The sequence below is a fragment of the Micropterus dolomieu genome, linkage group LG12 (genome assembly GCF_021292245.1).
Source record: "Micropterus dolomieu isolate WLL.071019.BEF.003 ecotype Adirondacks linkage group LG12, ASM2129224v1, whole genome shotgun sequence".
In the NCBI taxonomy this organism is placed as follows: Eukaryota; Metazoa; Chordata; class Actinopteri; order Centrarchiformes; family Centrarchidae; genus Micropterus; species Micropterus dolomieu.
This window is the reverse complement of record NC_060161.1, coordinates 11723737-11739629: the sequence shown is the minus strand read 5'-3', so window position 1 is coordinate 11739629 and position 15893 is coordinate 11723737. Positions and strand designations below refer to the sequence as shown.

The 15893-nt window shown below is 41.1% G+C and overlaps 1 protein-coding gene across 3 annotated transcripts in view; it reads left to right on the top strand.

Annotated features, from left to right (window-relative positions):
• dock11 (dedicator of cytokinesis 11) overlaps positions 1-15893 on the top strand; it is a 69198-nt gene that overhangs the window by 45441 nt on the left and 7864 nt on the right. For all 3 annotated transcript variants that reach the window (XM_046064167.1, XM_046064166.1, XM_046064168.1), the window contains 12 exons: positions 3-50; positions 414-559; positions 2122-2237; positions 2364-2501; positions 6147-6329; positions 6781-6894; positions 8392-8607; positions 10170-10227; positions 11045-11151; positions 11456-11578; positions 12544-12657; positions 14372-14518. In XM_046064167.1, coding sequence (XP_045920123.1) covers positions 3-50; positions 414-559; positions 2122-2237; positions 2364-2501; positions 6147-6329; positions 6781-6894; positions 8392-8607; positions 10170-10227; positions 11045-11151; positions 11456-11578; positions 12544-12657; positions 14372-14518 — 1510 coding nt within the window. The remainder of the gene's footprint in view (positions 1-2; positions 51-413; positions 560-2121; positions 2238-2363; positions 2502-6146; positions 6330-6780; positions 6895-8391; positions 8608-10169; positions 10228-11044; positions 11152-11455; positions 11579-12543; positions 12658-14371; positions 14519-15893) is intronic.

Sequence of the window (15893 nt, the reverse complement as noted above, 5' to 3'; positions counted from 1 at the left end):
AGGATTTGCCTAGTGCAGTTCCGATACATTGGAAAAAGGAACATTGGCCGGTAAGGCTGGACAAACAAACAACCGCCGTACCTGCCTTATTTGTCAAACGTCTAAAATTTGAAACACAGCTAAATAAAGTTTAGTTAAGAGGAAGCATGATTCCACGTTATCTTTGAAGAATTCTTAGGAATGTGGGTGGGGTTTGGTTAATCCATAACTCATACATTGTTTCAGAAGGAAAAATATCCTGTGTTTGGTAATGATTACTTTATACTCATAAATGATTACTTTATACTCATAAATTATGAGCCATTATTAATTGTTAATAGGTTAGATGTCTGTGGCTTTGTTAGGTTTCTGCAGCTGATGCTGAAGTTCTCTTCTCAATAAATCTCTTTTCTGTGGATGTATTATTCATGTAGGAGTCAGGAGACGTGTGTGTCGAAGTTGTTCTCCTCAGACCGGAAGTCTCAGACGATGCCGGCGATTCGCTGCAACCGAGCCAGCCTCATGCAGACTAAGATCCACCAGTTTGGCACCATGGAAGCCTCCTTCACGCTCAACATAGGTAACCTTCAAAGATTTCACATTGACAATACATACAAAAATGTCCAGTAATGTAATAAATGCAGACCTTTGTGTCAACTTAATTCATACACTGAACAAAATTATAAACGCAACACTTTTGCCCCCATTCATCATGAGCTGAACTCAAAAATCTAAGACTTTCTCTATGTTCGCAAAAGGCCCATTTCTCTCAAATATTGTTCACAAATCTGTTAAAATCTGTGTCAGTGAGCACTTCTCCTTTGCCGAGATAATCCATCCACCTCACAGGTGTGACACATCAAGATGCTGATCAGACAGCATGGGGATTGCACAGGTGTGCCGGTGCAATACACGTGTGCCTTTTATTGTGGCCAGGTGTAGGATGGCCCCAATAAAAGGACACTCAAAAATGCAGTTTCACTGTATTGGGTGGGTCCGGAAACCAGTGAGTATCTGGTGTGACCACCATTTGCCTCAAGCAGTGCAACACATCTCCTTCGCATAGAGTTGATCAGGTTGTTGATTGTCGAATGTTGGTCCCCTCCTCTTCAATGTGCGAAGTTGCAGTCAGGTCGAGACTCCGATGAGGACAACGAGCATGCAGGTGAGCTTCCCTGAGACGTTTCCTGACAGTTTGTGTAGAAATTCTTTGGATATGCAAACCAATTGTTGCAGCCGCTGTCCGGGTGGCTGGTCTCAGCTGATCTTGGAGGTGAAGATCCTGGATGTGGATGTTCTGGGCTGGTGTGGTTACACGTGGTTTGTGGTTGTGAGGCCTGTTGGATGGACTGCCAAATTCTCTGAAACGCCTTTGGAGACGGCTTTTGGTAGAGAAATGAACAGTCACTTCACGGGCAACAGCTCTGGTGCTGTCAGCATGTCAACTGCACACTCCCTCAAAACTTGCGATATCTGTGGCATTGTGCTGTGTGATGAAACTGCACATTTTCGTTGTTAGCGAGATACACAGCGAGCTGTTGTAATACCTAGAACAAATCCACATTCTCCAATGTACGATGGCAAGTTTGTACCTGAATTGGGAGCTAGCCAAAAACAGATCCTGAACACACTTGTTGTAAGACTCTGCCAAGATCCTAAATGGCCATTGTTTGACACTTGAATGACATGTTTGTCTCTGAATATATATCCAGCTCAGCAGTTGTTTGCTTAAAGCAATGCTGTACAAATTGTTACTATGGGAATTGTACGCGTTGCTCAACTTTCCTATGAACCACCAAAATCATCCATGTGTCCCCTATACTGTAGATTGCAGTTGTTGTTTTTTTTTGATGTACACTCTATTTTGAGATTTTAATTAGAAACAAAAAGTCATTGATGTCCCGGACGGGCTACATGCTAATGATTACCACACAGTTATTTTAATGTTATCTGTGCAATCAATGTGCGTTGTGAACTATATTAAATTAACAAAATCAAAGCAGGCCAGATGTGAACAAGAGCACTGCTGATACTTAACGACAACGTGGTAATCATTAGCCTTTTCTACACAAAGTCCTTCCTTGCAATGCAAACCATTACCACACACTGTGTCCTCATATTCTTTTTTTGTGTGTGTTCTAGGGACGGGGCCTTCAGAAGTAGAAATCCACCACCAGGCTCTGCTGGAGGGCAACATCTCCACCGAGGTCTGCCTCAGTGTCCTGGATGTCCTCTCTCTTTTCATTCAGTGTTTCAAGGTCAGCGCACACACACACGCACACACTATCAAACACAGTGCAAAGCCACACATTACTCACTTGTTTGAAGATATACTATATATATATATATATATATATATATATATATATGTGTGTGTGTGTCAGACCCAGCTACTGGACAGCGAAGGTCACAACCCCTTGATGAAGAAGGTGTTTGACGTTTACCTGACCTTCCTTAAAGTGGGCCAATCAGAAGCCGCCCTCAGACATGTCTTCTCCGCACTCAGGGCTTTCGTTAACAAGGTATGTCAGCACACACACACACACAGCGTCAAGAATTGCCGCAATTGTGAAATTGGCATGACTAAGGTAGTTAGTGATGAAGATATGATGTGGTTTTGATGACTAATGCTTTTTTTTTTGTTTGAACAAAGCCTTCAGTATTTCATCACACTAGTGGACAACTCCTTGTCTTTGCAACAGTCATTCTCTCTTTCGTTCTGCTATTTATAACATAAATAGCACTCATGTTGGGCTGCTGAAGTGTCTTTGAGAAAAAAGAGCGGATGATATAGAATAAATATTTCTTGTTTCCAGTGTTTGTCGGTGCCCCTGCTGTCTTGTTCCCATATTCACATTTCCTTAATCCTCATAAATCTTTTGTATTTTTAGATTTCTTATTTATACATTTCATTTAGGGAGTAGAAACAAGCGGCTCGTACGTGACTCGGCCTCAGACTAGCGAGGAAACACATGCGGTTCCCAAGGGAGGGGACCACCCACTTCCTAGTAGTATCCTCTGATACCGTCGGCAATATCTGTGTTGGCTGCTTATGTGATGAATCAGAGGAGAGCAGCAGGGGATACTCTGTTCAGGCATGTTTTCTGCTGTTACAGTAAGGCTGCTTTAAATCTCTGGACTTCCAAGGTACTGATCAGCTGCGTCATGAGGAAGGGCCTGTTTTTTTGTTGTTTTTTTAAATCACCAGATGTCTAAAAAAAACTATTCTATTTATCTATCATTCCGATCAAGCTTTAAAGACCTTGAAAATAATGTGATATTGTTGGGTCCCCCCTTGCTTACAGAAACCTTTGCTCTGTTTGGGACTGTCTCACTGCTCCAGGATGCTTCCCACTGGAGAGGCTGTGAGCTGCGCTTTATCAGATGTGGTGAAGTTAACATTTATATGGATTTGTGGTGAGATTTATGCCTAAGGGCTAATGCGCAGCAGAGTTTAGGGTCGGTATATTTTGTTATAATATTATGACTTCACTCTCGACACAGATTTGTGGGAGAGATTCTGAATGTGCAGAACGTTCTGAACATGAGCAGAAAACCTGCTGAAGTCCAGGGGTTTATAAATGAATTAGAAATTATATAATTTATTATTGATGTGAATAGGCCCACATGCACATTTACAGAGGTGACTTCGATCAGTTATGCTTACATGTGTGCTGACTCAGCAGGGATGATATTACATGTGAAAAGTTGATCTACAGGTGAACACATATTTGAAAGCAATACAGAACGCCTGAGAGCTGCACTGCATTATATCCTATTTTATTTTTATATTTTGAATGATCATCATTATCATTATCTGAATTTGAAGCTCAACATACAAGCATCAACAAAGCATAAATGCAGCAAGAGATCTACAAGTGACAATAGATCAGTGGCTGGCAATAGGCGGCCCGCCAGAAATAATGTCTGGCCCACGGCCAAATTGCTTTGATTGCAGAAAAATACAAGATAGATCTCGGTCATGACAGTTACTCACAAAATCACTTCCTCTTAAGTGATTGTGGCTCCAAAATAAAAGCGCAAGAACGTTTTTGCAGCAATGCTTTATAACAAGTTTATTGAGAGCTTTTACTTTGAAGAGTTCTGAACGAGATTGAAAAGAGACTCTGGCCTGCTTGATACACCTCTGAAAAATCTGTCAGTAAACGTGTGATCGGATTCCCCTGATTTTCCTTAGGGAAATGAAAATAAGCGTGCAGCACATACTTTATTGTGAGCATGTGCAAAAGTGTCCTTATTATGAGTTTATTTAAGAAGGGAGAAAAAAAATACCTGTTGTTAGTTGGAATCAATCTTACAACCTTCCAAACAGGAGTCCCGCACAGAACCGACTGAGCTAAACGTGCACACGAGTATAATTTGACTGTGTTCTGGCCTGCCTTGTAACGGCTTGAAAACAATTTGGCCCGATGCCAGACTTATTTGCCGACCCCTGCAATAGATACTAGTAAGAGCAGCAATAAATACTATAAGAACTATTAGCACGTACGGCATGGGGTAAATACCTAGGGAGAGAAATAAGAGTTAACAAACAGAAGAAGAAGAGCTCATGAAGATAAATGAAGGCAATATTTTTTTTTTTTTGTCAGTGTAGCCCAGACCCCTCAATTAATTTTGCTAGTGCAGTGCCCGTTCACAGGGGCCCATGTGACGCCTCCCTGCGCCTTTTAGCACTGCAGTGCTTGTTCAGAATGTGTATCTTATTTGTTTACCTACAGCATTAATAACACTGAAACAGCACGACAGTGGCGGAGATAGTGCTAGCTATTCAGCGCTTCCTTAGGACTTCATTACACTCTTACAACTCCATTTCAACACCGTCGTTTCTAACGTATATCAAACCTCGTGATGACGATAACTCCGTTCTCCTGCCTTTATTAGAGATTATTGTTATTACTAGTAGTATAAAATAATAATAGTAGTAATAATGACAATAATACATTTATTTATATAACCAATCTCATTTCATAAAAAAAATGTGATGAAAATGAAATGGAAGGTGTAAACTTCATCACGACGTAGAGCCCAAAGGACATTAAAGGACAGTACCCACCCTGTTCACCCTGCCACCATCTAGAAAAAGATTCTGAAGTTTCTGCTGCTGCACCACTAGACGGCAGAGCAGCTTCCCCCCCTCAAGCTACGAGGCTCCTAAACTCTAATTCGAGTTCATCCTCAGCACTGCTCCGTGGAATGAAGTTCAAAGTTTGCTTTTGTTTACCTTTCAAATGTTTTTGTATGGTGTATTTTTTATTGTCTGCTCTGTAGCAGGAGGGAGTTACAAACCACATTTCATTTTACAACCCTGTTCTAATGTGACCATTAAACCTACCTTGAACCTTGTACAAGGCGATGACTCAGATGGACACATGGCATTACAAGTTAGCAACAGCCAATGAGACAGCTGATGGAGCAGCGTTCGTTTACTGGGCGCTGGGCGACATGTTCATTCATTACCATAAACACACACACGCTGTAATTTATTCGACTCAGTCCCATAGCCACTATCCTGCTGCCCCAAATGCTTACTCGAGCATCAAATGCGGATTAATCCACCACTTAAAATAGTCCTGAACAAACATTCACTCATATGTACACAGGAAAGTAAAAATCAAACATTTAGACATTGAACTTTTAAGCTTACAAAAAAAAAATATGAGCATCCAGTAGGAAATGAAGGAAGTATTGAGAGAGATGGACTAATGTGTTGGTTTTGGTTATTTGATGTAATCACTACTGTGGAGGAAGTCTCAAATGTACCACTAAGGTCAAAAGTTCAAAATTGTTCGAGAAATTTTCATTCCAACCGTAAATGGCCGAAATCAACTGTTGTTTGTTCAAAAGTAGATTGTAAAAACAGACAAACGGTGTATTAAGGCCATGAAAGATCCATGATTGTTCAAGCAAAGTGCATACTCATTCTGCTGGGTAACCAACCTCATAATTCGAACAAAAACAGCAGGCGAGGACAAATGGCGGGAACGTAATATTACAGTCTGTTCAGGTTTGGAGTGCTGGAGCACCTGTTCCTTTCTAACGTCTCACTGCCATTTCCTTGCTGTCCTTCCCTACACACTTACAGTATTTTTCTAATCCCACCCCTGCCCAGTATCTGCTTTTAATACACTAACCCGTTGTCCCGTCAGTTCCCGTCGGTGCTGTTCAAGGGCCGCGTGACGCTGTGCGAGGCGCTTTGCTGCGAGGTGCTCAAGTGCTGCGTCTCCAAGCTGGGATCTCTGAGGGCCGAGGCGTCGGCCCTGCTCTACCTGCTGATGAGAAACAACTTCGAATACACCAAGAGGAAGACCTTCCTACGCACACACCTGCAGGTAAAGCGGAGCCGGCATACAGAGGAAACGGCGTCCCTCTGTAGGCCTCTGATCATACATGTTAAATACTCATTCAGCAACAGCCATACTGTCAACATTCAACACGCTTGGTGGTCGTCTTTCATGATCTCAATACTTATTCACCGTGGTGTTTACCCATGGTACTCCTCAGAATACTGAAGTTGCTTTCACAAGTCGGTGGAAGAATGTGAGGAGGGTGTTTAAACAGTTTGAAGACAGACGGCCTGCTGTGTTTCCGGCTCCATAAGAAGTCGGTCCAGCTTTCCATTAGCTCTCACTGGACTCCGTCAATACATGTCCCATTTAGAGCATTTGGTGTGGATGTGGTTATTATTCTGTCAGGTTTTTTTTTCTTCCCCTCATCTACTCTACTTTCTCTCCTTCTTTTCCTCCGTACCCATCCCTCCACTTTATCCTGCTTCTTGTCCAGATCATTATTGCCGTAAGCCAGCTGATCTCCGACGTGGCGCTGACTGGCAGTTCACGCTTCCAGGAGTCTCTCTCCATCATCAACAACTTTGCGAACAGTGACAAGGCCATGAAGGTACAGTAGAAGTCAGCAGGGAAAGATAATAAGAAAAGAAAAATGGCCTTTTTGAACTTGCAAGCTTTCCATATAAGCCTGTGCTGTCCAAGCCAAGGAAGGACTGGACTGCAGAAAGCCTACATGTGATCCAACCCTGATGTCTGTATTCTCTCTTTGGATCAGCCACTGGATCCCATTTCTAAAACACTCTGCTCGCTGTGTGAGATTAAATATGTAGCAATGCAATATGACTGATGCGGTTTGTTTAGTTTGTAAATACTTATGAGGGCCAGATGACCTGTGACAGACTCCCTTACAAGGAGCCATTTAGAGGTTCATTGGTTTTAACTGTTTAAAGATTTAACTGGTTTTTGAACACGCTCATGCATCCTACTGTGGAAAGTATGATGTTGGCATCCAAATGAATAATCTCATCAAGGGCATCACATGCCTTGGCTAATAGGTTTTATTAAAAAGACAGTAAAGGCCCCAGATGTCGACAAACGTAGGTAACCTAGTTATCCAGATTTGAATGTTGACAATTTGAGTGGATTTTTTGGTTCTTCAAGTCTGGCTTAAAATGTATCTGGACCTGTTGCCAGAGCAACAAGCCCAAGCCTCTAAAACTTCAGGCTTACTCACAGCTGGATCACCACCAATACATTTAGTATTTTTCAGATACTTAGAGAGATGAAACAACGTTGGTATAATTATGATTTTAGATGACAACGTGCTGGTTATTGAGAAACCATTATCACCATTTCATTTTCATTATAAAGAGCGAACCTATACAAAATAATATAACAGCTTAAACAAGAACCAATCCAAATTTAGCCTTGGTTACTTTTTTACTTTTATGACTTCTGGTTACAAGACCAGGGCCGCTAGAACATAAAGTATTTACTGTTTTTAGACACTGTGGTGGGAATTTGTCGTTTGAACAAAGCAAATGTGTATTTCATAGTCAGAATGTGTTTATTATAAGACTTTGTAGTGTGATAGAATCCTCAAATGTGAAGATTTCCCAGCATAAAGGAGAGTTTTTGGTTGCAGCGGGCTCGTGATTATAATTTAAAAGTCTCCTGCGCTTCCGTTGGGGAGAAACTCACCAGTCGTGCATCCAGCATCACTCATTAGACTCAGTCTGACCACATTCATGGTTATTTTATTATTCATGGCTAATTGATTAACAGCACTGGAAGAATAAAAACACTAATGCTACTAACAATGCACAAATGAGACTCCAGCACATGAAGTCTCTTGCCCCTGTGCATGCTGGGAGGCCTACCAATCACTTGATCGGCAGTCGGCCAATGATATGAGTGCTGCTGATGGTTTTGAGTCTCTCTTCATATTGTTCTCATTATTATTATTATTGAATATACCTTCATGTAAGACCAGCAAATCTGGATTAGTTACAGCCACATGTGTAGAACGGGGCCCTGCTTGTATTTCCGTTAGTAGATTATGTTTTCACAAGTTCTTTGTGTGCTTGCTCTCCTCTGCGTGATGCAGTCCACGGCATTCCCCTCTGAAGTAAAGGGTCTGACCAAACGGATCCGCACGGTGCTGATGGCCACGGCGCAGATGAGGGAGCACGAGAAAGATCCGGAGATGCTGCTGGACCTCCAGTACAGCCTGGCCCGCTCCTACGCCAGCACCCCCGAATTAAGGCGAACCTGGCTCGACAGCATGGCCCGAGCACACCTCAAGAACGGAGATCTCTCTGAGGTATTAACGTTAAGACTGTCTGTGTTTCGCTTGGTTTCATATCTGGATGTCTCTTTGTCTCGTGCTGTTTTGTATTTGATCGCTATCTCTGTGCTTATTACTGTCTCTTTGAAAAGAATGTGCACCAACAGGACAGTCCTGGTTGATTGATCCCTTAATTACCTTGTGACATCTTTGCATGCAATCTCATTAACAATATTTTTTCAAGACACAAAAAAGAGTGCGAGCACAGACATTTTTACTTTGATGACATGCACACCGCATTGCTTCGTAGCAACACCAAAAGCAAAAACTTTACAGAATGTTTGACCATCGTTCAGTCGCAGTCAGTCCTTCAGTCTCAGTTTTTGGCTTTCTGTTGTTGAGTGGAGGAGTTAGAAGTCTTGTTTTGGTGTTAAATATAAAGAGAGGTGCACTAGGAAGATTATTTGCATTGGCAACAGTTGGGATTAATAAGGAACCAGCAAGGTTTCAGGGAAGCTTTACTCATTGTGTCACTTCCGGTAACAAAGAACAAAATTCAGCAAAAAGACCATCAAACATTAAAACAGAGAATTCAGGTCAGGGTTTGTCATTTTATTTTGGCGATGCTGCAACAAAATATTTATTTCTGGCCACTAAGAGATAAAAATTGGCTGTTTCATCCTATTTCAGCGTCAACAAGGGAGACTGAGTGAAGTTTACATTGTTATATTACGCACACTTTATCCATTCACAACGCTTGGTTAAACAGGAGTGTTGCATAGCGTAACATAATTCACTACTCCACTATTATGTAACTTGAATTGGGTTTTAACAACCGTGTGATTTTTTTTATTGCGGGACGATTCTCTTGTTCCTCTCCTGAGAAAGGACAAAGGTCGGGTTTGACGCAGAGCTTGAACCTGGGTGGTCCAGGCAATCTGTTAGCTTGAGTCCATTTATTTGTTTAACAATGTTTTATTAAGGCTGAGACGACCTTTCACAAAAAGGGAAGACAAGATGACAGCACATCCTAAAAACATTTGATTTAATTTTGTTTTTATTTTTTGTATTGGATTGTATTCATTTGGATTATTCTGCTATTTGTATTTAATTGTATTAATTTTAGATTTTGGTTAGATTTTAATATGAAGAGAGAAATTGAACTGGACTCATAAAACATATGTCACCTTTTGGGCCAAATTCACTAAACAGAACAGCAGAATCATCTCACTATGTCTCATTCTAAGTAAAGATTAGTCAGTTAAATATGTGTTAGTTTAGTACAAGGAATAACTTCAGGAATACAAACAGGTGAACCTTTCACCTGGCAGCTGTCAGGCTTTGGTGCCTGTTGTTGTGTCACCGGTGGTAAACTGCCAGTTTAGATGGTAGGCATGAGTCACAGTGTTCACGAGTTCACAGTTGAACAGTTAAACAAAATAAAACATTCACTACGGTCAAGATACATCAGTCACCGTAATGCTACATAACTGTAGCATTACGGTGACGGCAATTTCTCTGCACTGCCATTGGGTTTGTGTTTCTGCCATAGAAATAATCTGTTAATCTGCTGCTGGTATTTGTTACTGTCTCCACAGGCGGCCATGTGTCATGTTCATGTGGCTGCATTGGTTGCAGAATACCTGCACAGGAAAAGTAAGGCCCTCCACCTATCTACACACACACACACACACACACACACACACACACACACACACACACACACACACACACACACACACACACACACACACACACACGGGCCCTGTTGGTTGAACCTTCTAGCAAAACCTTAGCTAGCACATACAACTCACCTCACCAGCAGACGTGCACACTCTTTATAAAGTATTGTGCAGGATTTTCCTTCACTGGTGATAAAAGACACGCGAGTTTGTTCCCTGGCTGTTGTTAGATACGAGCTACAAACACTCCACACAGTCTGATACTAGGAAACCAGCACAGTGACATAAACAAAGCCTCACAGGGCTGTGTATTTTATATTTTCATTGTGTTTTTTTTTTTGTTTTTCATGGCCTTTTATATGTAATGCAAATCCTGCTCTCTAATAACCCTCTATACAAATGTGAGCTGGTGTTTATCTTTGAGGAATGTTAACGGACAAAGATAATTTGTGTGAGGTGCAACAGTTGGTTGACCGCTAACGTTTATCTCTCCAAAATTTGTTTGGCTACTAGACCAGAGGCAGCAGCGTGTATACATTGTCTGCTTTCATCATGTGATGCACTAGGTAGTAGGAGTAATATTTTATCGTTCTCCGTTACACGTGTTTCTACAAATGGTACTTTAAAAATAAGTCAATGTGACTGTGTGTATAGAGCCAGTTGCTGAGAAGCTGCATCTGTTGCAACCTCAAAACGTACATACATGAAATACAGTAACTGATAGAAACTGTTCTTTTAGACATCTATGTGAGGCAGCGTTTTTACCTTGTCTTTACTGTTCATTCGTTAAGAGTTGTTCCCCAGCGGCCTTGCAGCTTTTAAGAAGATTACCCTGAATATCGAAGAGGAAGCCGCCATGAAGGAAGACACTGGAATGCAAGATGTCTATTACACTGAGGTGTGGCCACCTGCACAGGATTTGCTTTCTTGGATAAGAAATTGTAAAGTGACAAATGTAAATTAGGCAATAGACTTCACACTAAGTAGGGCTTGCATCGAAACTCTGTATTTGTTTATGGTAGTGATCAAAATTTAGTATCAAAAACTCAAGTCAAGTATTGTTAAAGGCTCCGTACTGTAATTTGGATATTGTTTCAGCACTAGTATTTTAAAGTGAGACCCACCTCTAATCCTAATATAAAATATTACTTGTGAATACCTGTGACAAAGGGATCTGTTTCCCCCTTTCTACCTCTTTTTAGGAGGTCTTGGTCGAACACCTCGAGGTCTGTGTGGAGGCGCTGTGGAAAGCCGAACGCTATGAGCTCATCACGCACATAGCCAAACTCATCATCCCCAACTATGAGAAGCGCCACGAGTATGAGGTACCGTAGCAACATCCCTACATTCAGATGGCCCACGTAAACATGCAGCCACTGTTCCTTGCAAAGCGATTCCTCCACAGAGGCCAAACAATCACACTTATGTAAGGACTTTGGTTTGTAGAAACATTTCCTTGATATAAATACTTTTGTGTAAAGTTTACCCTATTCATTTTCCACTCGTTAAACTCACTGGCTTCTTAGACTTGTTGACGTGCACTCACAGGACTGTCAGCATCTCATTTTTAACATTTTCCAGCAGGTCAAGCTAGCGCATAGCTTGGCACCACATTAAAGCAGCTACGCAAAATGATAACAATTTGACGTACTGCGAATTTTTCGTGTCACTTTCTTTTTTGGGTTATCGAGTGCTTTTAATGGCTCCTCCTTCTTGCTCTTAAGGTCAGGGTGGAGAAAGTGGTGGTATCATAGCACTCATCCAACCCTTTTTAATATGGGGTCCTTGAGCCTCCCTGCACACACTGGGGACATATATATAAAAACATATTTAAATGCATAACACTGAGCCGCCTCCTTCTGATATAATTTTGGAAACCACACACTGCTCTGTGTGGCTCCCTTAAGCCACCTCCTTATTCTGGGTTTACCAGCTGATGCATGCTCATTCCCTCACACACAATTTGCTGCCTTCCCCTAAAGGATGAAAGCCACATAATTATCTAATGTGAACCTGACATTAGTCCTCTTTATACCTTGATACAGAGCTTCGCTCCTTTCAGCTAATGGTGAAGTATACTGTGCAATGCACAAGCAAAAGGATTATACATATGTTTATCACAGCACTATGTGAAAAGAAAAGATTTTTATTCTTTATTTTACATACATTTGTTGGGACAATACATAACTGAAATGCTTGTGCATGTTTCTGCACGCACTGCTCAGTTGCTCAAGTAAACAAACTCTCTCGAAATAGACCGACTCTGATGCCAACTGTCTTGTTTTTCCAGAAACTAAGCCGACTGTATGACACGCTGCAAAGAGCCTACAAAAAGATAATGGAAGTGATCCAATCAGGCCGCAGGATGCTCGGGACGTACTTCAGAGTGGCTTTTTATGGACAGGTGAGGTCCATGAGCAGCTTCAAGGGGTCTTTTAATTAAATTGCAGTGTGGATCTGTTGTGCACAAGCAGGGATGGCATCGTACCAGAGAGCATTATGCTGTACATAAAAGGGTTGGGTAAATTTTAATATAAACATAATGGGTGTGGTGATGAATCATTATCCTGTTATGCAGTCAAGGTTTGGATGTTTTGGAATCTAAAATATTAATCCTAAATCTGTTGTATCACATTATATCACAAAACAAAATCAATTTTAGGAAACCTTTCCCAGAGAGCTTTAATAGACTGTAAAAAATGTCCAGTGCATCCCTAGGATGTCACACATAAAGTGGCAGAACACTGAGTTATAACCAGCAGGTTTGATGCACAAGTTTGTGTGATTAATTTGCATGTTTACTCAAATTAACCACAGTGGTTTATCAGACTTAACACTACTGAAGATTTATCACACACATTTGCCTTGCTGTTGGCGGGACTTTATTAACTGTAGGACTTCACACAGTGTGATCTGCTGTGGATGACAGATAGTGGAAAGAATCATCCATTTCTTGTAGCTCAGTGTTGTGTGTTTTCCTGACATTCCTGCAATCATTTTGTTAAATGTCTATTTTGCTTTCTGAATTGCTGAGCATTTGGACTGCAGCTTGTTGAGAAAAGCACTAAGTTATCAGCTGATTGATGCTGAAAACAAAACTTGCTGCGAGCAATGTCCAAGACCTCATTTCTACCAAAATACCCACACGCCACTTTATTTTCACTCAAACGAGTCTAATGGTCATGTCCTTGTTGCCGTGGTAGTGACTCACAAGTTGGTCGGGGCACCTGCACAGGTAGAGCTGGGTTAGTTGGGGCGTGAACCTCCCACACATTACACTTCCCTTGTTAAGCTCCTCTCTGGCAGGTGAGAAGAAACTACTGGCAGTATCATGTCTCAGAGGTAGCACACAGTACGCCCTCCTCAAGAGTAGAGTTAGCAGTGACTAGGAAGGCAGTGCATAATGAATTCAGCTTTACAAAGTGGGAGAAAGTAGGGGAACAATTTAAAGACAGCAGCATTATTAGGGTTTGGAGCTTCTCTTTTAAAAAAACATCTAATGTTTTACAGTTAGAACTATGAACAGGCACTATGTGGCTCTGTATTGTTATGTTGGACTGAGACAAGACATTCTGGTAACGTGGCAACTTAAACATCTGGAAGTGAAATGATTAGAGAGTGAAAACTGTAATTACAGAAATAATTTGCAACTGCAACTGATTGCAACACTGTAACTTCACCATGCAAAGGCGTTACAGCATTTTTAGGGCAAAAACAACAGAAGGACTGGGCAATCAAACAATAATGATAATTATCTTGATAAAACTTTCTTCAATAACAATATAACAAATGTTTAGTTTAATTCATTTGAATCATGAACAAAAAACTTAAAAGGGAGCGAAAAAAAGATCTGGTTTCTTCAACTTTCAAACAGGAGCAAAAATCAGCTTTTAAACCTAAAAAGAAATAATGATTTGATATTTTTCGTGATAATTATCAAAATCGAATGATATGACATTTTTATCACAATAACATTCTTTGGCCATATCGCCCAGCCCTAATCACTCCATCTTTAGAAGGATATTGCCACATAAAGTTGATTTGTATTGAAAACGAAGAAAAGAATGGGATTGTCCTTCATTATAATTTTAACTGAGGTAAACGTTTATTTTGCGCAGGGCTTCTTCGAGGAGGAGGACGGGAAGGAGTACATTTACAAAGAGCCCAAACTCACTGGCCTGTCTGAAATCTCTCAGCGGCTGCTGACGCTCTACGGGGAAAAGTTTGGGCCAGAAAACGTCAAGATAATTCAGGACTCGAACAAGGTGCAGTAGATAAATGGAGGAAGGTCTTGCTGTGTGGTTTCTGACTTTGAATGGTGGGCTGCTACAGTTGTACACCAAAGTTTGCATACCCTTGGAGAATTGGTAACATATCATGTGTAGAGAAAAATGAGTGAGAATGGCACAATTACAAAACAAAACATGTATACAAAGAAAAAATGAACTTGTTCAAAAGTCTGCATACTGTGTATTGCCCCCTTTAGCATCAATGACAGCATGCAGTCTTATGTGATAGTTGTCTGTGAGGCCCCAAATTCTTGCAGTAAGCATAGTAGCCCATTCATCTTGGCAAAATGCCTCCAGGTCATGCAAAGTCTTTGGTCGTCTTGCATGAACCGCACGTTTGAGATCTCCCCAGAGTGGCTTGATGATATTAAGGTCAGGAGACCTTTCTCTGCAGTAGCCACTGGAGGGTCAACTTGGCTTTGTGCTTTGGGTCATTATCATGCTGGAAAGTCCAAGAGCGTCCCATGCGCAGCTTCCATGCAGAAGAATGCAAAATTTCTGCCAATATTTTCTGATAACATGCCTCATTCATCTTTCCATCAATCTTCACCACATTCCACCGTGCTCATAAATCTCTATTTTGTTCTTGTCACTCCAAATTAAATGTGCCAGAAGCTGTGAGGAGTGTGAAGGTGTTGTCGGGAATCTTTTGACCGGGCTTTTTTGTGGCGTTGGCGCAGTAAAGGCTTCTTTCTGGCAACTCGTCCATGCAGCTCATTTTTGTTCAATTATCTTTGTATTGTGCTACTTGCAACAACCACACCATCTCTTTCCATAGCAGCCTGTGGGGTTTTCTTTGTATCCTGAACAATTCTTTAGCAATTTTGGCTAAAATCTTTCTGGGTCTACCTGACCCTGAATTTTCCACTTCTTAATAAGTGATAAGGCTTTGGATATCTTTTTATGTTCTTTTCTGTCTTTATAAAGTTCAAATACTTTGTTAAGCAGCTCTTTTGACTGTTCTTTCCTGCTCCCCGTGACTCAGTATCCAGCTTGCTCAATGCATCCACGTGAGTGCTAACGAACTCATGGACTATTTATACACAGACACTAATTGAAATTTAAAAAGGTGTGGGAAGTTAACCTTTGATTTGCCATTTTCACCTGTGTGTGCCACTTTTTGTGTCTGTTAACAAGGCCAAGCATTCAAAGGTATGTAAACTTTGGATCAGAGCCATTTGGGTGATCTCTTTTATCATTATTATTTACAAAGGAGTCAATGTATACATATGATCACTATCTTTAAATCAATGATGAGTCACTATTTCAAAATCAATGCCAAAGTTTCTGCCACGGTATGCAATTTGGCTTTGCGGCCCCGCTCTCGTGTTTATGTAGAAAATATAATTTG